Below are 25,547 nucleotides of genomic sequence, written 5' to 3' on the forward strand. Positions count from 1 at the left end.
ATTTTATAAACAATGTTCTGTGCAAGGTGTTGGGCAGCCGTGAAGATGCTTCCCCCACAACCTAAAACACAGCACAGTGATAAATACGCAGTGTTCATAGCAGCGGCCCAGAGCATATTTCATCCATATGTGTGTACAGATGTATGCATTTATAATGTTATGTAATATTTTGGGCTGCTTTGTTACGCTTCCTTTAGTTTGATGACTGAATTTCAGCACCATCTATTGGTCATGAATAATCTGTAAAACAACAGGCATAATTTTAATCAAATGACTATTCTTCAAAGCCAAACAAAACAAAACAAAACAAAACGAAACAAAACAAACAAAGCATTCAAATGAAAGACTATACACAATAAGTACTTTTTGAGGTGAGAAGTATTTATTGCACAAACTCTCACTGGCTTATACTTTATCCACATTACTACATTCATGAAAAACAATAATACAGTTAAGTATGCTATTACTATTGCAGATTCCTGATAGGAGCTTTTCTATATTTGCCTGAACATTAACACACAAGAAGTATCAGATTTCTGTAACAGATTTATGTAAAACAGAAAGCAGAGTAGACACGGTCTATTTTTCTACCCACATACAGGAAACATCACTCATCACAATACCTGGCTTTATTTTTCTTTTCTATTTTTTTTTTTATTTCTGCTTGTGTAAAGATCCATAGATAGCATTCTTATGGCTTTAGATTCAAACTGCATTTCTTACAGACTAGTTGAAGTGTTAACCGTGTTTAAGGATTGCAGCGTTTGTTGGTCCAGACAAACAGCCTTAAAATAAATCACACATCATTTTATGAGCACAGTAATCCTCGGTTCCACGTATCTGTAATAAATCTAATAATAAACCTGGGATTGTACAGTTGCCAAAGGAAGATTTAAAAAAGTCTGGATAACTATGAGAGGAACATGACAGTAACTTAATATATCCCTGGATATTTATGAACAAATACGATCATTTTCTGTAACGCTAATCAAGATGTGTCCGTTTCCTGCGAACTGCTGATTGAATTACATGTTAAAAGTGTTTTAAGTGTTGTGTAAATGTACAATACGGAACATCTGTATAAACAGTACAGAGAAATGTGTCTGGGAATCCCTGTTAAAGGTGTTTGTAGAAGGTGTGCTTCCATACCTTCTACACACCTCAGTGTGTTGAATATGTATTGAGGTTCATATTGAGCGTTAGTTAGTTAACAATGTCTAAGTGTTTTGCTAAGAATGCTTACTTTTGACGTGTTGGATCTTATGTTGTGTTCGAATAAAATTGGAAAGTTGTAACTTTGACTTGTTTTGAATTCCATGTCAGGGGGTTTAAGAAGTGATGTCAAATCAGTATGGCTGCTCACAAGATTATACTGAATCAACATACACATATTAGCTTGTTGAATATTTAGTTAGCTTGTAACGAGTTAGCTAGTTCGATTGAGGTCAAAATTTGTTTCTTCAAGTAATCATTGGATATTTAAAAAACAAAAAATCTGTAACCGCTAACTGCTAATTTTAAATCACTGACACAGTTTTGCCTATTATAACTTTATCCTATATTTTACATACAGTGAAATTTAATTAAAAAAGCTATAGCTTAAAGTCACACACACACATCTGAACACATCCACATATCGGCTTCATTCAGTTCTGTATATATTGATTGAAGACTTCTGCCTAAAAAAGCATAAAATACAATTATTTATCATTTCTGGCACATATTTAAGCTCTAGTTGGTGTGTATAAGAGTTTTTTCATACAGCTTTTCATCATCCATGTTAAAATGTTGTGGAATACACAACAATTAATTAATAAAACACTTCAGGACCTGCTGCTATACTGTAGGAGCAAACTTTACACACTTAAGTTACCTCCCTGAAGTTTCCAATAACAGCACACCCTGAAGTATTTTATTCTTCTTATAGCACAGCAATACTGTCACACTACCATTTTTTATTAGTTACAAAACAACATCCACATTTGATCTGTTTAGAGTTATGTTTAATATTATGTAACATTAGTTCCTGTGATCATTTCTGTCACCGCACCTATAACAAGATTCATTTTTTCATTCATTCAAAAAAACAAAAAAAAAAGATTCATTCAAAAAAACAAAAAACAAACAAAAAAACCCACAGCTTGTCATGTTATAAATAAAACACTTGGATGTAAACCCTCCGTTCTGAGGACTTACATCTGTATCAAATTTAAAGTTACTGATCCTTCCAAAAATGCTCCATAGCTGTCAAAGTAAAAACAACAGCTACATTTAGATAAAACTTTTTTAAGAATCCATTCGCACGGTATGTTCTGCTATAGAAGGTCCTGTGTAAGCTGTGACTATGGAAATGATACTATATCAGAACGATTGATCGATTTGTTTTAATGAAAATCAATTTATTAGCTATTCAATTGCTGCTACTTAAAAGTATTAAATTAAGTTCAATTCTATTAATTATGTTATTCTATTCAATTATATTAATTAATTAATATACCCTTTCTGACCAATCAGAATTCAACATTCACTAGAACTGTTGTCTGACTGCTGCATGTCTAAACATTGAAGCATTACACAACGTAATGTTACATTCTCATTGCTGTCATTGTTGTTTTGCTTATAGAGGGAATCTTCTGACCTGAGCTTCAGGTGATGTGGTTGTTCAGATGGGTTTGGAAATATGCAGTCGGCTCCTCTGAACCTCCTGCATTATGGCTTGCACCACCTCAGATGTCGTGCACTGACCCCCCAGATCAGCTGTTTGTAACTTGCCAGGTAGGAGGGAAACACAATGAGGTAAAAATAAACAAATAAATAAATATTTAATGGACAATTGTACAGGACATTATCTAGAGTCACTTTTATGAGGCAAGTAATGAGTAATTTTGAATACAGAGAGTGCACACTATAAATAAGGACATTATAAGGACGTACTTCTGGTGTACACTTAAAGCTTGAGAAAGTACACAGTACCAACTTATTTAGAAATTTGATCTTTGGAGACACATACGCCTAAACAACCAGGCTGATGTACCCTTAAATTAAGAGATATCCTCGTACATCAACAGTTTTGATGCATTGCATTAATAAATAATTCATGAGTCCCTGGAGAAATAGTGGTCAGGCTCTCACTGACATTGTCCACGTTTTAATTCCTGGCCAGTGATACTCCCAGAGCTGATACTGAGCCTGGATAAATTGGGGAAGGTTGTGTCAGGATACACTTCAAGAAACCTACAGTACCCACTGCCTCTCCAAATATCCTGCTCACCCTTGCTTATACCTCTCACCATCCTGCTGACTGGAAGGTGCTACAGGTGTATCAATGCCCACAACACAGACTGATGAACAGCTTCAACCACAGAACCATCAAGAGTCTGAATCAGCATACACTTCTAGGACAATCAGCCTCCATTCTCACCTATCAACTCTAATTCCCTCTCAGTACATATGAGTGCAGTGGACACATCTTCAGTGCACACACTCACATCCTTCCATGCTGCTAATGTTTTGGCATGACATCTGCTTCCAATATTTAGCACATCTTTGCTGCTAGTTTTTGCAACTTTTTGTACTAGAGATTAAAACAGGGAACCAGTGTTGGGAGTTATTAATTTTATGAATTAATTTCATTAATTTTATTTGTGATGCTACACTTCAAAAGGCTTTAATATATTTGTAGTTTTTTAGAAGTTCAGCTTTCTACCTAGCTTACTTGGTTGTGAATTATTTGCACATGGTTAGAACCAGCAACTAAACAAAGTCACAATACTCTTCTTACAGAAACCCAACAGTGTCCTAAATTATACTGATAGAAAATGTCCAATAAATTGATTTGCATTCAATTTGAAAGAAAGAGTTAACCAGATTGTAGTAGTGTTTTGTACTATTAATGTTATATATGTGCACCACTAATAACACATATCATCACCAATGCATAATACACACACTCACATCCCCTAGTTATTAAACCTAGAATCTCTCACTCTCTCTCACTCATCTTCTACCGCTTAACCGAACTCAGGGTCGGGTCACGGGGAGCCTGTGCCTATCTCAGGCGTCATCGGGCATCAAGGCAGGATACACCCTGGACGGAGTGCCAATCCATCGCAGGGCACACACACACTCTCATTCACTCACGCAATCACACACTACGGACAATTTTCCAGAGGTGCCAATCAACGTACCATGCATGTCTTTGGACTAGGGGAGGAAACCAGAGTACCCGGAGGAAACCTAGAATCTTTCTATTTAATTTACTTGAGTATTTTCTATCAAAATAAGCTGCAGTTTGAACATACTTTTTATACTTTTTTTCACTATTGCTTAATGTGAAACTGCACACCAAAGCTTGTTTGGTTGGTATGATTGCGAAAAGGTGCCTTACATGAGGCAGTCATCCCAGGGTCATAACTTCTATTCCACATACTTGAATAAGATTGAGCAGTTAATTGAATGAAGTTCAATCGTACCTCAGTCTCAGATAAAGTTGTAAGGACTGCTTTCCGAATTATGCTGGCATAATCATGAAGTCTAGAAGAAAAGATATAACACAAATAAATGTTACCAGATTTTGGCACAACCGGACAATTAAACAAATAATGAATGCAGAACATGTCAACAGAGCAGCTTGTAATATTTAGAGCACTCTACTGCCCGAGGGGCAAAATGCAATTGCAGTGAAAACAGCTGGCCTTTTCCCCCACCAATCCTACCCCCTCTGTGCCTAAAGATTTGCCTTGTAAGGGAAAGGTGTCAAGCTGGGTGTTGAGCTAATATCTGGGGAAAAAATACAATAAAACAAGAAACAAGTTTGAAATTAAGAACTAGACAGATCAGTTGCATGGTGTTATTATGAAAAGGAGTTTTTCCCAGGGTACCTTCAAAATCTAATTATTATTAAAGCTCTGGAACTAGTTTTGCTTCATAACAATCTGCATCTTTAAAGTCAGCAGAGGATTCTAAATCTAACTTCTCTTTACACACTTTAAGTGATCCAGCATGAGGCAGCTGGCCAACAGTGTAGCTGTGGGGTTTGCAGTGTTCTTGTTAGCGATGCTTTTCCCAGTGTTCCTTGTGGCCTGCAGAACAAAGCAGAAAAAAAAATTATGATAATCCTTCTAAGAACTCTTTTATCAACAGTTAAAGTATGACGTGCGATTCCTCTCTCTTACTGTTTCAAAAACAGCGTAGTCTTTGCCATAGTTGGCTCCTGGAACTAAACCTGGGCCACCCACCAGTCCTGCACACACATTGCTCACCACGTTACCATAGAGGTTTGGCATCACCATCACGTCAAACTGTTGGGGCTTGGAGACTAGCTGCATGCACAGAAATAAACAGATACACAGCATACTGTTATGGCTCACGTGCCACCAGCGATACCTGTGTTATGTCTGATTTTCTGCATTAAATCCTTAGAGGAATCAACTCATGGTATATAACAAGCTTAAATTGCCAAATTTGCAGTAAGGTAAGAAAATACTATGTAGAAAATTAGTTCACAGATACCTGCATGGTGGTGTTATCCACAATCATGTTGTCAAAAGTAATATCTGGATATCCAGCTGCTACCTCCTTACAGCACTGCAGGAAGAGACCATCACCCAGCTTCCTGTACAGAGCAAAGCCAAGACAAAATGGAGCACAAAATCTTAGCCAGTAAATCATTTCAGTTTTTAAAAATGGCATTGTTTCCGTTTAGTGTCTTGCATAAGTATTCATTCTCTTGACATTTCCAGCATAGTGTTGCACACTGGAATAGACTTAATTTATTTAAATTGACCTAAGTGTGGTTTTATCATCAATCTACACAAAAGAGCGTGAGATATTTGAATGAATAGTGATGTAAGAATATGGTCAATTATTTACAAATAAACAAAATGTGACTGTTGTGATTGCTTGAAGCTCCAAAACTTGTCAGAGGACATACAGTACCTAAGCTAAGAGCATCATCAACACCAAAGAGCTCTCAAAATAACTCTAGGACAAGGTTCTACTATTCCACAACTTTTTACCTCTCATATGTGTAAATAATTCTGCAAACTACATTTGTTCCTCACAACTTTGTGTAGATTCATGATGTACAATCCCAAATAATAAAGTGACATTTCTATATACAACTACTAGTGCAGCGCATAATTTAACATTATCTATGTAATATCTTTTTTGCTTTAAACAGGAAATATGGAATGTAGAATAACAGTAAACATCGCAGAGTGAAACTGACATGATGTTGGCTTTATGTACAGCAGTGACCCTGCGGCGACCTTTTTCTCTGGCAAGTTTGAAGGCATACTCAGCGATCCGCAGTGAGTTCATCCGTGTGATGATCTTCAGACACTCAACAACCCCTGGAACATTCTGAGGAAATATAAAGTTTCAATGCACTACAGATAATTATCATTACATTCTGTATATTCATGCTGTTTTCAGTGAACCTAGCAAATTTATAATTGCTTATTGATTTGTTTTGTCAATTAATTCTTAAGTAAATATATAAAGCAATCTGTATGTGTGTGTATGTGTACGTGTGCATCACAAAAAGAATAAAACTGGCACAAACCTCATGCTCTAAGCTGCTGTACTCTCCTTCTGTATTTTCTCTAATGATGATGATGTCTATGTCCTTGTGCCGGGTTTGGACACCAGGGAGAGTCTGGCAGTGCATCACATTAGCATACAGGTCCAGGGATGTACTGAGGTTTTAAACAAGGGACAGCTGTGTATTTTGCAACTTTTGCATTGCTGTTATGTATTAGATTTGATTTCCTTTATAACACTCTTTTAACAATAAACACTGTCACAATGCAGCTTTACAGATATCTGAAACATGTAGATGGCTACATAGCAAAAAAAAGGTGACAGTGACAGGGAAACTCCCTGAGATGACATGAGGGAGAATCCGTGAGAAGAATCAGACTCAAAAGGATAGCCTTTTCTCTTATAATGCCAAATAGTAATAAATCAATTACAAATGTGTTGAAAGAGTGTTCAGTATTTACAGCATACTGAGAATCCTGGTGAAGCAGGCGAAGATATTTATGATTAGAGCAGTAGTTCTACAGAATCCTGAAGAGATTAAGTTTAAGCAAGGATAGACATACAGTATATGTGGGACTATCTACAGCAGCAGAGAGTGTGGATTTCAAACTTACTAAAAAATTAAGCTGTTTTATGAAGGCAAATGAATAATAATACCGAAGCAATTTGTTCCTGGACTTGTGAGAGGGTGGTAGTTTGTGATTGGTCTCTATATTACCTAAAAAAAAAAGAGTAGCATGAATAACTATAAGACCTACTTGAAGTTAAGAGAATAAATTTTAAAACCTGTCCACCTCCACAACCACATCCTACCCTTCAGTGCAACTCCGTTGCGTCTGATGGCTGTGACAGCATTATTAATATCATCCTCTGACAACGACGCCGAATCCACTTTCACCACCTCAAAATCCACAGGGATGCAGCAGAACCTGTGAAGATCTAAATCTGTCAAACTATCAAAATCTCCCAAGACCCAGAGTAAAACTTTTTCCAAACCTGAACAGATCCCGGACGTGGCTCAGAAGTTCAGGTCCGATACCATCTCCAGGAATCAGAGTTACTGTGTGTCGGCCTCCGTACTTTGCAGGAGGGGGCTGGAGTGCAGGAACAAGAGATAGATTCACATGAAAAAAATCACCAAATTCTATACAAAGTATAAATGGGCACTAACACCAAAGCAAAGTTCACTAAAGTATGTTTATGGTTAATGCTGTAATGGTGAGCATCCAAATATTCTATTTCTACTCAATGGGTGGAATGGCAATAAAACCACAACTATATTTTGAAGGTGCATTTTGTGAAGGAATTTCCCTTATTATAATAATAGGGTTTAAGTGTAGTGCACCTTTATAATATAGTGGTACAGTGCACTGCATCCACACACAGTACTCACAATAACCTTGCCAGAGATTGATGATGATGAGGACGATGCATAATTAAGGTGAGTAGATAGGTGAGTGAATGTGATGGAGAGAACAAGTTAGTTATATGAAAATTAAAATATCAGTGCCAGTGCTAATATTTGTACAAATAATATCCATCTCTGAGTCGTCATCATGTTAAGTCAATCTATGTTTTATCCAATTTATCACTATAGGAGTAATTAATGACTAGCTCATACACTATATGGCCAAAGGTATATGGACACCTATAAGTGAGTCTTTCCCAAACTGCAAAGCTGGAAGCACATAGTTGTACATACTGTGTGTTTGATTTAGTGTTAAGATTTCCCTTCACTGGAGCTAAAAAAGCCCAAACTTGTTTCAACATGGCAATGAATGAATGTGGACAATCTTGAGCCTCAACCGCATTAAACACCTTTGGGATAAACTCCCCTCCTCACTTTACATCAGTGTCTGTCTTCACTAATACTTGTGGGAATGCAGCCAAATCCCCATTTTCCAAATTCTTGTGGAAAGCCTCTACAGCAGCAAGAAGACAAAATCCATGTTAGTACCCATGATTTTGGAATGGGAACATATAGGTGTGATGGTCAGGTGTCCACATACCTTTGGCCATATAGTGTATGCTGCTATGTGAAATTAAAAATCCCACTTTCGGCTCTGTCTCTCAGTGGATAAGGACCAGGAGAGAGATATAACAAATAACAAATGCTAGTTACTACATTACTACACCTCTCTGTAATCATATAGTCATAAGGCAAATTTTGATACATATAAACTTTAACTAATGAGACCTAAAAAAATAAGACTTAATACCATCACTGTTATCTATCTGTACACTTTGTATACACAAAAGGCAGATTGTATTGTGACAGCTAGCTGGTTTTGTATCATCAGAGTTATTATCATGCTAGCTAACTTTTGAGAGATTAGGAATAAAGGTGTCATTAGCAGCTAGAAATTAGTCTTGGATGTTTCCCATGCTCATTGGTTAACATTAGTATCTAAAATCAATGTAACATTTATGCTTTTCTTTACTTAAATTTAATTTGACACTTAACCTAATTTCTTCATGAGTATTTATTTAGATGAGTAGTACACTCAAGAATTTGGGTACAAAAAATACATTTTAGGTGATGACTGGTTGGAAGGTAATAGTAAGAGATTATATTATGTAGTTGTTGGGAAAAGATGTTAATTTATTTTCAGGAATAGTGAAGTGATGTTCATAATAACATGTTAGAAGATGGAGTGATTTTTCAAGACAGAATTTTGAATTCATTTCAAATTAGGTTCAAATTTACATGTGCAAGTCCAGTGAGATGATTTTCCTGCTTTCATTTACATAGAAAAACACAACACAATTCAACTTGTGAGTTTAGTTACAGGCTCTACGGCCCATTGGTTCCCAAAGTGTGGTGTAGAAATCATTTGTGAGGCATAAAATGTCAGTGTTCATTTGTTTAATAATGTTACGAATAATACTTCCAGAATGATTTCAAGATAGAAAAATTTGTATATATTCGATCAAAAAGGATAAAGTGATTAGTAGAGACAAATTAATGCATGAAAGGGGTCTCTTTCTTTCTTGCTGTAAGAACCTTTAAAGAAGGAGATACAGTCAGTGTCAGTGGAGATTCCAGCTTAATGTCTATCATGAACACCTTTGGTTTAAAAATCACTGGTCAATCTCATCGCAAATCTTGGTAAAGGATATCAGGAGCTCACTGGTCAAATCTTGAGCACAGGTTACTGTATGCATGGAGTTTTGCATCTTATGCTAATCTTATGTGGATTCCGCTGAGTTCTCTATAGCAAAAAAAAAAACCAAATTTGTATATCTAACTTAATATATAATTAAAACCAGGAAAGGACACAGGAAATGGTAGAACACTTACAGTGTAGGAGGACTTCTCTCTTCTGTTGCATGTCACTGGTCTTATCACCTGTCATTCAGAGATACCAGAGTGACAGTTATAGACAAACTGACATTAGTGAAGTTGATAAAACAGCAGATTCATGTGTTCTCTAACATAGCAGCAGCACTATGTATTCAACGCACTACATTAGTCCATAGAATGACAAGATGTAGCAGATAGAATTCACAACTCATACATTTGAATGTGGTTTGACTTTGACGCTTTGGCGTTTAGGAGGAAGTAACAGCTCACAAAAATCTCAATGACCTTGTAGACGTGGTCGTGTTCAGACACACCGGTGCCGTGAACACGCGGGACAATAACAGCACTAAAATAACACATGAGGGAACTTAGACACGTTAAACCACGACACTGACGTGCTGAATCATTAAAAAAGCCTTACATTGACCGTGTTGCCCTTTAATCCGAACAAGGGCTTCAACACCTTGGACAGCGACAGCACTGACCTAGCAGATGACATCTGGCTTGCAAATATCAGAAGGCAAATAATAACGCAAACAAACAAATAAAAATCCCGACAAACAGTTCGTCAGCAATCCAAACAAATCCAATAACGTAAAGCCGTTTCACGATCCGTACAAGGACAGCCCTGAAGGATTGTTTGGCTTTAGCAGGACACTGTTCCATCAGCGCCACCTGCTGACATAAACTAGCTACTGACGACACTTTTATGAACCTAAAGGCACCAAGACCACAGACAAGAAAAGTTTGGATTCTAATGCATATATTATGCAATGTATATAATTATGATTTTGATTATGATTTTAGGTCATCTAGTTGTCACTTGACTGATATAATACAAAATTGTTCATTAAGTTACATTAACATTCGAAAGAAGAAATGTTCGTGTAACTTGTAAGTAGAAACTCTAAAATCCCTAAAATGTATGTTCTTTTATTTTCTGCTCCAAGACCCATCAACCATTAAAAAGAAAGTCCCTTCATCACCAAAACAAATTAAATATACTTAATAGCTGGCTATGGGTAAAAAATGTAATTACATGATTATTATCTGTTAAATTACCTAAAATTAGGAGTTTATATAGTTAATATAGCTCTGTTTATACAGGTAAAGCACTCTACTGTTTTTCTTTTCTTGTTTTTTTTTTGGTAGGCTTAAAAATGAATAAAAGACTTTGAAAGAACTTTCCATTGTTTTTATTAGTTATCAGAAAGGTTTATAAAGTCCAACAACTAAATTACATTTAAATAGTTGACTTGTGTAATTACATAATCCAGACTACAGACTACATTCCTTTGTAAAGTATGGTGATTTATCTGGTAGTTTATTATATGAATATAATAATAATAATAATAATAATAATAATAATAATAATAATAATAATAATAATAATAATAATAATAATAATAAATAAATAAATAAATAAATAAATAAATAAATAATTTATATAAGTATAAGTATACATATTGCTACATTTAACGATGCTTAGACAGTTGTGAATAAGGTTTATATAACAAAAAGCGGATGCAGGAACATGAGACACAGATGTAAAGCTGTGTTGTGTACACAGCAGTACTAAAGCCTGGGGCTGTGTGTTAATGCCGGTGTGGACATAACAGTCAGCTCAGGGTTTGTAGGCCGCTGTTAAACGGTCAGTCCGTGGAAAGTAAACCTCACACAGATCGACTTCGGTAACCGGTAAAGAACCAATCCGCTTGATTCGTGATGCCTCAAACTTAAATTGTATTGTTTCGTGTTACAGATAAACCTATATATTTTTGAATTAACTATTCGTTTTGGACTTTCATTGGAATCTGGGTCACTGGTCAAGATATTGGTAGTTGTAGTTTTATACGCAGTCTTCACGCTGCTGTTAATTACCCATAAACTACATTTCCCATAATTCCAACAAACTAACCCCTCCCCTTCTGCCCGTTCAAACACCACGCCCACTATTTCTTAGTCCGCGGGGAAGTCGCAAGATGGCCGACGTCGCTTGAAAGTACGTTCCTCTCCTCAGTATGAAGTTGTGAGTGAGATAGAGAGCGAGGGAGCTTACGGTGGCGTTTTGTTTTGTTTTATTTTAGTTATTTTACTTTGTTTTATGTTTAACCTGCCATTTCATTCCGAAACGCACATGTCTCAGATTTCTTTCGGCTAGTTGAGTCGTCAGTCATACCGGGCTAACGAGCTAACTTAGCTACCTAGCTGGTGTGTTCGCTGCAAAGCTGCAGGTTTAGGCTTAAATCAGTTGGATAACGTCTTGTCGATTTCAATCACTTTTCTGTTCAGACTTTACACAACACAACGGTTGCAATCAGATACTGTTTAAGAAACTATCCTAACAAATTGACCGGATTGTTCTGGCCGTAAGTTAGCCGAGGCAGCGCTAGTTTGCTAGCATGTAGGATTATATTTTGGACCTTTTCACCGCCGTCGACATCACTAGAGCCGCCGTTATCTCTCACCGTAACGTTGTAAACTCGGTCATGGTTTCCCACTAAGTCGACATTAACATTAATCCGTGTGTAATTTGTTTAAAGGCGACGCATTAAACGCTAAGTGAAGAATGGATATACATTGCGCTCGGATATAAACTACAGCCTCGCCCACGACTAGACTTTCACATATTTTACACGACTCGGTTTGAGACCGTTTTAAAGTTCTACGCTTCTGAACTCGGTTAATAAACATTTATAACTCTGGAAAGGGCGGTGCTCATCTGCCACATCTACTAGGCGCGCGCGCACACAGACTTCAGACGTAAACAGGACCGAAGTACGTAAACATGGGAGTTCAGGGCTTCCAGGAGTATTTGGAGAAGCGATGCCCGGGTGCTTCGGTTCCGGTAGATCTCCTCAAACTGGGCCGTACTGCGAACCGAAATCCTCCACACCACCACCACCACCATCATCCCCATCCTCACCATCATCCTCATCACCCAAACGCATTGCACGCTCCTCTTCCACCGCCGGCGCGCATCCTCGTGGACGCAGATTCGGGCCTGCAACGCCTCTACGGCGGATACCAGACCGACTGGGTGTGCGGCGGCGAGTGGAACGCCATGCTCGGCTACTTGGCAGCGTTGTCACAGGCCTGCCTTTACCAGGGCGGCCTTGAGCTTGTCGTGGCCTTCAATGGCACTCTGGGCAAAGAGCGCTGGCCCGAGTGGGCGCGCCGAGCACAGGCCCACAGACAGACGGCGCAGCTCATCGTCAACCACGTGGGCAGCAAAGGCACACCGCCCCCGCGCGCCTGGTTCCTGCCGCCCGCGTGTCTCAGCCACTGCGTCCGCCTCGCCATGTTCCGCTTCCGCGTGCGGGTGAGTGCGCCTCATAACCAGCTGTGAGACAACTGTGAGTTACACAATCAGATTTTCCCCCAGATTTAAAGTTTCACACGTTAAAGCGCCTTATTCAGGGTCTCATTTGTCAGCAGGTGTTGATTCACTTTCTGTAACAGTAGATCCTGCTGCGAGGCGAATAATAGGCTTAAAGTTACTCAGTAGTCGTTTTAATCTTTATTGTGTCTTTAATAACTTTACTGAACTTTCCACATAATCTGATCCTAATAATAAACCTGAAAAAATATTTATCACATAAAACTTCAATCCTATCAGTAGTGATGTTTATTTGTTAAGAGACATTAATTTAACATTTATGGAAGGAGTATCGAGTGTCAACACTGTAAAGGTCAGTAAGTTTTTCCCCCAGGAAAGACTTCATAGGCTGTAATGGGAATGACTGTGTATCCTTTCTATAACATGGCAGGAATGCATTTGTCTCTCTCATTTGTCTTGTAGTGTTAAATAAAACTGTATGGTTAAATAAACTAAATCTACTAAACTTTGTTAACTAAGTGGTATCGGTTTAACACTGATGTGCTGCAATAGGAAAGTCTTTAACTTTAGGTTGATAATGGCCTCACTGTGTGATTTCTCCTGTTGCTTACAAATAGTGCATGTATCTTCCTAAAAGTAAAACCTGCTCACTTTTAAACATAAATTTTTCGAAACTATTCATTACAATTGCTTTCACGTAACAGCTTGAGTTTGCCTTGGTAACATGATACCAAATGACATTATAGCTTATTCGCTTATATTAAAACTTTGCTGAACACCAAACGGCTATAATTTCAACTTCATTATTCTGATAATCATAGATTCATTTGAATACGGTGTTACTTGGATATTTATTTGAAAAGTGGTCATTTGTTTGAGTCTTTCTTTACACTGGTGTTATTTTGGATATCGTTTTGGGAAAAGTGGGGGCACGGTGGCTTAGTGGTTAGCACGTTCGCCTCACACCTCCAGGGTTGGGGGTTCGATTCCCGCCTCCGCCTTGTGTGTGTGGAGTTCGCATGTTCTCCCCGTGCCTCGGGGGTTTCCTCCGGGTACTCCGGTTTCCTCCCCCGGTCCAAAGACATGCATGGTAGGTTGATTGGCATCTCTGGAAAATTGTCCGTAGTGTGTGATTGTGTGAGTGAAGGAGTGTGTGTGTGTGCCCTGTGATGGGTTGGCACTCCGTCCAGGGTGTATCCTGCTTTGATGCCCGATGACGCCTGAGATAGGCACAGGCTCCCTGTGACCCAAGGTAGTTCGGATAAGCAGTAGAAAATGAGTGAGAATGAGTGAGTTTTGGGAAAAGGCAATAAACTCGATGTTCGATTGTTCTCTAACAATCACCGATCGTTATTCTCGATTATTTTGGAGTCTAGACAACAGAATCTGCAGCCTAGCAAAATAAATCACCTTCTAGCTTAACATGGTGAAAGAGAACACTGGATCTAGCAGGCTTTTCCTGAATCAGAAAACTGTAGCTGTGTCAAGTGTCATACTAATGTATTATTTTCAGGGATGGACAAATCACTAGCCTGGGCCCAGAGGACATGCAGATTATATACCTGGGCTGTCTTTATACAATCATCAGCACACTGTAGGCGGAAACACAATATGACAAAATGGAGCACAATACAATACAGTGTAGAGCAAGACCTCGTGTATCTCATACAACTGTACATCCTGCTCACACTTAGAAAATGAAGACAGTAGCTGTTCTTTTTCGATTGCACAATATAGCAAGCAGCTGAAACACCAGCCAAATCCAAATATGATTTTGAATGAAAGAATAAGTATTTAAAATTGGTTTTGTCAGGAAATGGTTTAAGCACGACTACCATCTGCAGTCCCAAATTACTAGGGGTACAAGAATGTTATAACTTAGGGACAAGCTGAAGAACATTGGGCCTTATATTGTTTCGATCTCAGGACTAATTTTGCAGCAGCTCTAGTCTGGCTGTGTCAGTATTTGAACAATGATAACGTAGCCCCATGTCATCTAATTGATGACCCACAATCTTGTGTCTGCTTTTATTTATTTATTTATTTTTTATTAAAAGCTGAGCAGGCTATTTATTGATAAAGTGAGATCTCAAGAGTAAATAAAATGGTTTATTGGTTTTTATTGAGAGAACGGAGATAACTACCTGGTCAAAAATCTACTGTGTGTCCCATTTGTAACACTGAGATATACTGTAGGCTTCATTGAAGTATAAATGTGGATTACACATTGTTAAAGAATTGTTAGCTGAGATGTCAAGGCTTGGACATCTGAAAAAGTAAGCAGCTTTCAGCTAAAGTATAACAGCATGATATGGAACGTGCTATTTCACATAAACCACAGTCATTTGCAAATGGCTAAAATGTGTAACTTATTAGTCTATTAAACTCACATTTTAATGGTTTAGTAAGACTTAAGGTTGTAGGATAACAATCTGTTAGAGAAATTAGTTAATGTTATTACTTCACTGTAAAGTCATAAAATTATTGTTATGCTTATTATGAGAAACTGGAAAGTGATAACTATTGTTTAGACGTTTCAGTGCTTATACTCCACACTCTGATGGTTACAAAGCACATGCTTTAAAAATCTGTTTAGTAGTCTACGATTATCTGGAATGTCTGCTATACAAGTCCCTGTATATGAGCTGTTACTATAAAAGCAAAAATGTATTAGAAGATATGTAATAGAAGATGTGTTAATTCTGACACATATTTCATGTTAGTCAGATTTACTGTATAATAAAAAAAAAGCACACTTTCTGACCAATCAGATTTGAGCATTCAACCAAGCGATGGTATAAAAAAAATTAAGCTTGCTGATTTTACTTACTGCTTAATAGAAACCATAACATTTGGCAAGTTATGTTTTTTTTTATTTATTTTTTTTATTTTAAATTCACACACTTGCATATAGTACAGCACTTGAACTCACTGGTAATTTGGAAAGGAGGATAACATTGCACAAAGAAGGCATGTAAATTCCTGGGCTAATTTCCATTTCTAATTTCCATTTCTTTCTGTAGGTAGTTCAGACCCTAGAGGACCACCACCAGGAGGTGCTATCTCTGTACAGAGACTTTGGATTTCAGGGCCTGATTGCACAGGACTCCGAGTTCGCTCTATGCAATGTCCCGGCCTATTTCAGCTCTCATGCGCTCAAGCTCTCCTGGAACGGCAAAAATCTGACTACTCACCAGTACCTGCTGTCTGAGGCTGCTCGCCAGCTGGGCCTCAAAACCCAGCACCTGCCCATCTTTGCTGCCCTGCTTGGTAAGCAACCCTTAACACAGTGAGCAAGACCACAGTTTGGCCATATGTTAACTTCTGGTACATTTCAGCTTGTTCTGAATTATCTGGTCTAATCCGATGTATTCTTATTTATTTAGGTAACCACATTCTGCCAGATGAAGACCTGGCTGCCTTTCATTGGAGTCTGTTGGGTCCAGAACACCCTCTTGCCTCCCTCAAGGTGCCATGAATATTTCTCCTGTTAAGACAGTTTTTATTACTGCTATTTCGATGGTGAACTGGACAGGAAACATAGCCTCTGCTTCTGTTTTTATTGTTTCTCTGCTCATTTTAGGTAAGGGCTCACCAGTTAGTTCTCCCTCCCTGTGAGGTTGTGATCAAGGCTGTGTCAGAGTATGTTGCATCTATTCAGGACCTTGGGAATTTGGATGCGGTGGCCAGAGATGTATTCAAACAGTCTCAGGTACATCATAATTATGTTTTTTGATTGGTCTAGTATGCTATTACTGTGAAAATAATTATCATTAATGAATTGAAATGCCATAATGCATTAAGTTATGTTATTGTTCATGCTGTTGCTGAGTTAAAAAAATTAATATGAAGAAATGGTAACATTTTATAGAATTAAAGTAAACCTGATTGACAAACGTTATTTTTTGCACAGTCTCGGACCGAAGATAAAATTGAAAGATTTAAGAAGGCAGTGGAATACTTTTCAGCGGCCAGTAAACCCAGACCTCTTACCATGGGACCTTCTCCTTACCTCTGTAAGTACTGTCCACATGGATATGCTTTTATAAAACTGGATGTAATGCAAAACTCTCGAGTAAATGTTGATTAATTGCTTTCAAATTGATCAATTGCTGCCTCAAATTTAGTGCTTACATTGTTACTGTTTATCACTTTTATAATTAGATCCTCTCTTGCCTTTTTCACAGTGCCAGGTTTTGGGCCTTGTCAGTTTGGTGGTCCTCCAGGCCACATGGGTGCAGTACATTCTGGGAAAGTCCAGGTAGAATTTTGTAAAAAAAAAAAAAAAAATTAATCCTTTTAGTAATTTCTGTTCTATGCATCTTCTGTGTTCTTGGTTTTATTTCTTCTTACCTTTTTTTGACAGGTTGGTCCACCCCAGGTATCAGGTGTTAAGGTGCCTTATCCCGGGGCCTATGGCCCAGGCCCAGCCTCCGCCCTTCTTTTCCAGAACCCGCCTCCACCACTGCAGGAATGCAACGATTCTCTTGTTGGGAAAATGGGTTTTGGTGATTGGTCCGCTCCTTATGATTCCACTCAAGTTGGGAACCGAATGCCCAATCACCACACAACTGTTCCTTCAGGCCCTTCCCCATCACCATCGTCGTCTTCAGATGGGGAGGAGCAAAATGACACCAGCACTAAGTGAGTTTTTTTCTCACTTAATGCTTCAAAAAACATTTCTCATCAGTTTTTACATAACTATAAATATTTTACAAGCTAGAGAATTTCAATAGATTTATTAAGAAACTTGGAATTATAAAAAGTATGTTTTTTTTTTTTTTTTTTTTTTTAAACTAATATGGTAGCAGCAGCAGCTCTCAGATTTACTGTGTATTATGTTGTGCTCTTGAGCTGTGCGGGAACATAGTAACGGCAGTACCAAACTCATTGCTGAGATTTCTGTGTCCTTTAAATGCCACAAGCTGAAGGTCTATCATTTTTTATCACAGCAATATAGAAGCCATGCTTGAAATTCAGAAAGATTTAGAGGTGTTTTAACACACAAGTGATGGTCCTCATTGTTTACATTGTAGTGAACCATTACTTTACACTTGTTTGCATGTCCTGTTAGATGTGCTACCATGATATGTGCTGATTGAGACATATACAAATTTGTCTCTTCAAACAAGCACTTTCTTGCTTTTCAGTCATTTGGCTGACAAGTCATCTAGATGGGAAGAGCCCAGTGGTCGTGGGGGTGGCACCTCTGGGGAGGGTCCCCAAGGCAACGGGAGTGGGCCATCTATTCCATCACTGCTGTCCATGGCAACACGGAGTCACATGGACATTACGACCCCACCCCTTCCACAGGTCAGCGCTGAGGTTCTTCGAGTAGCAGAGCACAGACACAGAAGGGGTCTCATGTACCCACAGATATACCACATCCTCACCAAGGTACTGCGGTTTTCCTCTTCTCTGTGGTTAATATTATATAAGAATGTGTATATATATAAAAATGTAAAAATTCAGTCAGACTGTCATTTCACTCATTATTTCTTTCTGTGGGTGGGGCAAAATCAACTTTCAGCAAAAGATTTAAGTGATTCAAATGTTTTTAAACGAAGCGCTTACATAATAAGGTGACTGAAGAGTGAGGCAGTTGATCTACTTATGAAGAAATGTTTTTTTAAATAGATGTTTGTTTTTATTAAATTGTTTCACAGCAACATGCACTGCTAGCTAAATGATACAGGGCTTTTGTCATATCATAAAATAAAGTTATCGGTTTTGTGAACAGTAACCTTGTAGTTGCGAAGTGCACCACAACTTTTTTTTATTGCATTTTAAACTCTTATAATGGATGTATACATAATATAAATAATGCACTCCTCCTTTCGTCTTTTACTATTCTTATGGTTGTAGTTGGAACAAGTGTTAGAATATGATCAGGAGGATCAAAACTAATTATTTGTATAACAGCTAAGTAGTTGAATAGTAGCTTAAACTTGCGGGAGCTTGTTAAACGTGTATATTTTAATCCATTACATAATTGTTTTTGTGTATCAAAAAGTCTACATATTGTTGTTTTACAAGTCTGATACTTTTGAAGTGGTCTCACATCTGTAAAACTTGGAAATGGTTAGGATTATTTTCCAATCATGTTAAACATCTGGACAAAGCAAAGATGTTAAGTTACTCAAAATGCTTCAGTTTCTGGCATATTTCTTAATATTAATGATCTGAGGAAATAAAAAGGTCATTCTCTGGATTTTAATATCCATCTGGGTCAGTATGCTATTGTTATGCTAGGTGGATCCCAATGAGAATGAATGAGTTATTATTTTTAGTATTTTATTTATTTTTATGAAACAGACCTGAGGCTAGTGAAAGTGGAATTCTGACCCGAGATGTTTTGTAATGCTATCCTTGAAACCTGAACTGTGTTTAAAATCTACTGGGCTTGTAATGTTGCTTTCCAAATAAAGTTAGTAAAATAAACACTTTTTAAAAAAAACTTTTGCACATGCTGTTCTTTAAAAGTGATTAGGATTTTATATTTCAATTATATATGCTAGTCAATACAGGGGTTGTTCAATTCACTATAATGTTAGATATTCACAAATGTGAGACAGCGAATAATGACTGTTTAACTCAGTAACAAGAACAGCTTATCCTATTGTGAGTATTCAAAGCCTGGTTTGTGGAAGATCTTTATGAAAAGAGAGTTTACTATGTGTATACTGCATATCATAGTTCAACAGCAGCAGTGATGTAAACATTTTTGACAATAGCTTTACAAACAGCTTTACAATCGCACTTTTGTTAAAATCTTTTATCTGATTGCTCACTGTGTATCTCAGGGGGAGATGAAGATGCCAGTGTGTATAGAGGATGAGTGCAACCCTGACCTGCCCCCTTCCTCTTTGCTGTTCCGCTCAGCACGGCAGTATGCCTATGGCGTGCTGTTTAGCCTGGCTGAAACCCAGAGGAGACTGGAAAGGATGGCCATGCGCAAGCGTGCTCCACTAGAGGGTGAGTGTGGGACAGAGAGTGTAATTAATTAGTGAAGCTTATAGTCAGTGTAGTAATAGTCACATTTATATATATTAGATATAATAGTGTGTATTCACAATTCGCAAAGGATCCAGTGACATCCAGGCAGTGTCTTAATTCAGGACTTTATTTTAATGAATGTATAAACACTAAAGCTTTCGGATTAGATCTTGCAGAGAAGCTGGACATCATAATGTAGTATAGCCTATAAACATAGATGCAATGGCACTTTCTAAAACATACATGTTGGTTTTCTTATCCTCAGCTGATTGCATACCTGCTTTTCATACGAGTGATATGACCAGCACGGATTTTTCCCCGTCTCCTTTTGCTATGTTTTACTTATGTCACATAGGTTGCTTTATGTTTCTCTGTGACTCTGCAGTACCCCCGGTGATAGTTAAGGAGTGGTGTGCCAGTAAGGCCAAGTCGGCCCTTACCCCTGAGCTGGTTCCTGCTATGTGTTTCCGCGAGTGGACCTGTCCTAATCTGAGGCGCCTATGGCTCGGCCGTGCCTCTGAGGACCGCAGTCGACGCACGAGAGCCTTCTTGGCTTGCATGAGATCAGACTGCCCTGCCCTGCTTAACCCGTCCAGCGTGCCATCGCACCTGCTGCTCATGTGCTGTGTACTTAGGTAGTGAAACTGGATACACAAATTTACATCATGCAGTACAGCCTTAGTATTTTGAGATTTGGGCTGAGATTTGGGCTGTGATGGGTTACACGGACAGCATTCTGTGAGCGCTGCATCATATCCAGGCTTTCTCTGGGTCTTTTCATATATTATAGCTTTAACTAAATCAAAAAATAATCTTTTTGCTCAAAAATACACAGGTCAATTTTTAACACGGAGTTCTGTGTTGCGAGTCCTGACGTACTGTTTTTATACTGTTATGTCATAATGTGCAACTCTATTTGAGCTTGCTTTCAGGAGCATTGGTTCTTGTCAGTAGAATATAATTTAAGTCTTTATAGTGTACTGCTATAGTCATTACAAATGATGGGAAATCTGTGTCCTTGCATTCAGGTATATGATGCAGTGGCCAGGTGGCCGAATTCTCCAACGCCATGAGCTTGATGCCTTTTTGGCTCAAGCGGTGTCTAACCAGCTCTATGAGCCTGATCAATTGCAAGAACTCAAGGTAGGTGAAATGCAAACTCTGAATATGGTATTTGCTTGCTTGCTGGGATAAATATGACAGTAATGTGGGTCTTATAACAGTGTCTGACATTTGCAATGGATAGGTGGAGAAAGTGGATAACCGTGGTGTACAGCTCGCCTCTCTCTTTATGAGCGGTGTGGACACAGCCCTGTTTGTGAATGATGTGTGTGGCCAGCCTCTCCCTTGGGATCACTGCTGCCCCTGGGGCTTCTTCGATGGCAAGCTATTTCAGAGCAAACTTGCAAAGGCTACCAGAGACAGGGCTGCTCTGCTGGACATGTGTGAAGGCCAGGTACAGATCCTATCACCTTTCTTACATCTTCTACTCCTTAATAATTTTTGGCATCTGCTGATTCTTTTGCGTTTTTGGTGACAGGAAGAGCTGGTGTCCCGAGTCGAGAAGATGAGGCAGGCTATTTTGGAGGGCATCAACCTCTCTCGGCCTCCACCCCCACCCCCACCGTTGCCACCCCCAGCCTTCCTTCCCCCTGCCATGGTGCCACCTTTCTATCCCATGCACCCACTGTATCCGCCTCGCCCCTTGGGTTCTATGCCTCCTCCACACCACCAGCACCGACCAAGAGCTTTCCCAGGTCTGAACACAGTCAGAGCTGTTTAGAGAGATTGTAAACTCAATGTCTGTCCCTACTCTTATTAATGTGGGTGTGTATTCAAGCGCAATAATCTCTACACGTTTACTCAAAACATGAGTTTGTGCCATTGTTGAATTTTGTTTACATTAAGCTATGATGAGTGTTCTTAAATCTGTAAAATCTCTTTTTTTGTTAGTATAAATGTAGCTACTAAATGAATAATAGTAAAATTAAGAGATATAGGTTTTTATAGATGGAGTTTATCTTTGTAATATAGCCATTTGTTTTAAATCTACTTTATCTTCAATCAGATTTAGATTTGTGTGGTTTTGTTTACAAGCTTATGATTTATATTGTGAAACTTTGACTGTCAACACAGGTATCCAGTCTATACCTCCTCAAGGCGGGAAGCTAGAGATTGCTGGCATGGTTGTTGGCCAGTGGGCTGGAAACAAACCGGTGCGTGGCAGAGGAGGGTTTAATGTACAGGTGGTATCAGTGGGAGGAGGCAAGGGGTAAGTAAATTCAGGAAGGAACACTATATTTTACTCAATTTGGCAACTTCTACACTAGTCAAAATGGTATAGTATGAAAATTCAGCGACATGAGAGCTAGAAACATTGTTTTATTTCTGATATAGAAGGGGAAAAGAAGTGATACCAAAAGGAAGGGGAGGAAAGAAAATAAACTCAAATCGAACACAGGTAATGCCTATATATTCCTTAACATGTTTTTTGTATTTGTATGTACAGTAACCTCGTTCATATTTACAAACATGCAAAATAAAATCCAAGAGACTATAAGTACGTAAGAAGGAGGGTTTTTATTTATTTATTTTTTAAAGAGATTGTGCACTTTCATCTTATGTTCATCGTTTAATTTGCTGCAATTTACATTCTCTAGAATCTTTCCTCCTCACCTCCCTCATCCAGCCCCACAAAGCTGGCAGAGGAGTCCAAACCAGTGGGGCGGCCCACCGAGAGAGCCGGCGTTGTATCCCAGCAACTGAACGGCAGCTCTTCAGGAAGCGCCACTGGCCAAACCGTTGACCTGCCACCACTGGCCCAGCCAATCCAGTGTGCCTTAGCCAGCAAAGACAACCAATCAGGAGATGGGGTGGAGGTAGAGGCCCCATGTTGCCTTGACGACTGCTCGTCAGATGGTGCACTACAAAAAGAGGAGTAATTACATCCCATAGTCTAACAAGAATGATTGAGTTGCGAGGGAATGTTCCAAGTTTGACTGCCTTTTTTCTTGTAAAACATAAATAGGCACAGTAGCCACTTCGTGTTGTCATAAAAATAATTTATAATGTTACAGATGCTGAAAACTAGAGATGGACAGTGTGAAAAGGGGTGTGGTCTATGTCACCTTAACAGTAGGTTCTGATTTGGAACTAAGCAGAGTTAAAAATCACAACCTTTTGATTGCACATTGCACTGAATCTCTTTGATTCTGGACCTCAGCCTTTCCACTGCCCCATCAGGGTTGTAGCATTGTGACAAGCTCTCAGTCTTTTCACCTTTCTAACTTTTTATTTTTATTTTTTTTTTATTTTTTATTTTAAAACAATTTAGATTGTTGGTTATATTTGTACTATTGCCTAAATATGGTGACAGTCAGCCCCCTTTTTTCCCCAAATTATGTCCTCACTAAATCTATACTTATAGCCCATGCATTTTAAGAGCAGCATACTTCGCTTAATAGACCCAAAGGATTTGTTTTTGAATTAACTCCAGAAAAGACATTGTCAGTTGAACCTTGAGCCATCATGCAGATTTAGTGCACCATGGCTTTCCCCCTTCCATCTATATAAAAACATTTAATTGCTGGCATGAGCTTTGTATTTACTATTTGTTATGTAGCAAATAACTATTGCGTTGACATTTTGACATTTGTTTTATGCATCTGAAATGCATCAGTGTAGATATAAGTCCCTTTCTCATTTTTTCTCCACATGTTAAGTGATTTTGTCAGCAAACGTAGTTTTTGGTAATTGGATCGCAGTAGTCGTCAAGACCTGCATGTTTCTTTTTTTTTTTTAATGATATTCTTATAATTTAATTCATAGTACTTAAGCCCTGTTACTAGAAGTATTGCTGTAATTTGCAGGCAAGGCAAATATTAAATTAGGACCCTGTTTAGAGTTAATAAATTGTCCCTTATTGAGCACTGCATAAAGTGAGACACTCCAGTGCTGTTGTAGGTTAGTGTCAAAGGGTTTGTCCTGACAAATAGTGAGATGGCTACCAGTGAATTTAAAGCTGCTTAATTGTGAGAATAGCATCAGTTCTTATTCATTATTAGGCAATAGCTCCAAATGTTTGAATACCTTTAAGGGAAATGAGTCATATTTTGTGTTTTTCTAACATTACAGTTTGAAATGAAGTTGTTTTGCAGCATACAATAAGGGTCCAAAAAAAATCCTGATTTTGTTGCAGAAAAATGGCTTGTCACACAATGATGAAATTACTTGCAGTAGCCTATTAATTTCAGTCATCCAGATTTTGCTAATCAAACTGCTGAGAGGTATGATGTAAAAAAAAAATATATATATATATATATATATATATATATATATATATATATATATATATATATATATATATATTTTTTTTTTTACGTTTCCCACGTCCTCTATCCAGTCAGTAGACATACATACCCATTGACAGAGCTACTAAATAGGGTTATAAACTTATTAGTTTTGTTTTAAAGCACCTTAAGCCCCAAGATATAGCTATTGATATGCAAGTCCCAGCACTAAACCGTAATGGAAATACTCCCTGAAAATGATTGTAACCCAACATAAAGCACTTGTTATTTATGTTTAATTAGTACAACTGCTTTTATTAGTCTATATAGACCAAGATACTGGGTTAAAGAAGTGAAACTCCTAAATTTGTGAGACAGTTGGGTGAAAAACCCACGCCCTCTAGTTATTTCCTTACATTAATATAGGATGTTCTGTTTCTGTGATGTTAAACCTATGTGTTGTTTCTATGATTGCCCATGGACCTCATGCACGTTTTTAAAAGAGCATTTTATTGAGGGGGAAAATGGGTTGAGAGTAATCCAAATGAACATAAAAAATCTTGCAACATGGAAACACAATTTGTCACCTTCACGCAAAGGAAGTGCTATTTTGAGAATTTTTTTGTATTATTAATTATGGAGATGTTGGGAGTGAGCTTCAATTTGTATCAAAGAACAAATACACTAGAGAGAGGCTCTTTTGACATCATTTTAATTAGAAATCTCTAATTCAGAATTCATTAGTGTCTGTGCAGGCATGTTAATAAGATGCACCTTATTTTGTTACAAGATGGATAGATGATAGTTTATCATGTGCCACAAATAGTATATCAAAAGTTCTAAATGACGCAGAATGACAGACATCTTTGTTTGTGTGTTCTAAAGGTTTTGCGGAATCCCCTCCATTAGTTTAACTTGTTTCAGTTTATATATGTATACCGCACAGATATACACACATAGTCAGCAGTAATCTTTTACTCACTCTGTGTCCATGTTAATTGCGGTAAGGACATATGACCGTATTGGACATATATGAACTATGACGGTTCGGTAGTAATCGAGACCATAGCACCGC

At 38.1% G+C, this 25,547-nt stretch overlaps 2 protein-coding genes across 2 annotated transcripts; one reads left to right on the forward strand and one right to left on the reverse strand.

Moving 5' to 3' along the window:
• Nucleotides 1–360: 360 nt before the first annotated feature.
• On the reverse strand, nt 361–10,526 carry LOC132862214 (isocitrate dehydrogenase [NAD] subunit gamma, mitochondrial-like). The gene is made up of 13 exons (XM_060894135.1): nt 10,269–10,526; nt 9,845–9,892; nt 7,540–7,637; nt 7,357–7,472; nt 7,201–7,261; nt 6,566–6,698; nt 6,230–6,363; nt 5,512–5,614; nt 5,175–5,321; nt 4,987–5,081; nt 4,473–4,533; nt 2,639–2,767; nt 361–1,679 (listed from the first exon to the last, which is right to left on the reverse strand). Exons 1-12 carry the CDS (start codon nt 10,344–10,346, stop codon nt 2,663–2,665), a joined length of 1,179 nt encoding a protein of 392 aa, XP_060750118.1. The 5' UTR covers nt 10,347–10,526; the 3' UTR covers nt 361–1,679; nt 2,639–2,662.
• Nucleotides 10,527–11,820: 1,294 nt separating this feature from the next.
• On the forward strand, nt 11,821–24,481 carry fam120c (family with sequence similarity 120 member C). The gene is made up of 16 exons (XM_060893722.1): nt 11,821–13,169; nt 16,211–16,457; nt 16,574–16,656; nt 16,771–16,899; nt 17,101–17,203; nt 17,375–17,448; nt 17,554–17,831; nt 18,338–18,584; nt 19,991–20,162; nt 20,569–20,818; nt 21,212–21,326; nt 21,430–21,639; nt 21,724–21,940; nt 22,320–22,455; nt 22,581–22,644; nt 22,844–24,481. The coding sequence occupies exons 1-16, from the start codon at nt 12,636–12,638 to the stop codon at nt 23,123–23,125; spliced, it is 3,141 nt and encodes a 1,046-aa protein (XP_060749705.1). The 5' UTR covers nt 11,821–12,635; the 3' UTR covers nt 23,126–24,481.
• Nucleotides 24,482–25,547: the final 1,066 nt, after the last annotated feature.

Source organism: Tachysurus vachellii, chromosome 19, assembly GCF_030014155.1.
Source record: "Tachysurus vachellii isolate PV-2020 chromosome 19, HZAU_Pvac_v1, whole genome shotgun sequence".
Taxonomy (NCBI): domain Eukaryota; kingdom Metazoa; phylum Chordata; class Actinopteri; order Siluriformes; family Bagridae; genus Tachysurus; species Tachysurus vachellii.

Bases quoted from the DNA above. Each gene is read 5' to 3' on its own strand.
- LOC132862214 (XM_060894135.1), bottom strand. From the start codon at position 10,346: ATGTCATCTGCTAGGTCAGTGCTGTCGCTGTCCAAGGTGTTGAAGCCC. The intron at 7,473-7,539 runs GTTTGGAAAAAG...AGATCTTCACAG, and splicing joins CACGTCCGGGATCTGTTCAG to GTTCTGCTGCATCCCTGTGG. The intron at 4,534-4,986 runs GTGTGTAAAGAG...CTTTTCTTCTAG, and splicing joins CTCATGCTGGATCACTTAAA to ACTTCATGATTATGCCAGCA.
- fam120c (XM_060893722.1), top strand. From the start codon at position 12,636: ATGGGAGTTCAGGGCTTCCAGGAGTATTTGGAGAAGCGATGCCCGGGT. The intron at 16,657-16,770 runs GTGCCATGAATA...TGCTCATTTTAG, and splicing joins ACCCTCTTGCCTCCCTCAAG to GTAAGGGCTCACCAGTTAGT. The intron at 21,941-22,319 runs GTCTGAACACAG...CTGTCAACACAG, and splicing joins CCGACCAAGAGCTTTCCCAG to GTATCCAGTCTATACCTCCT.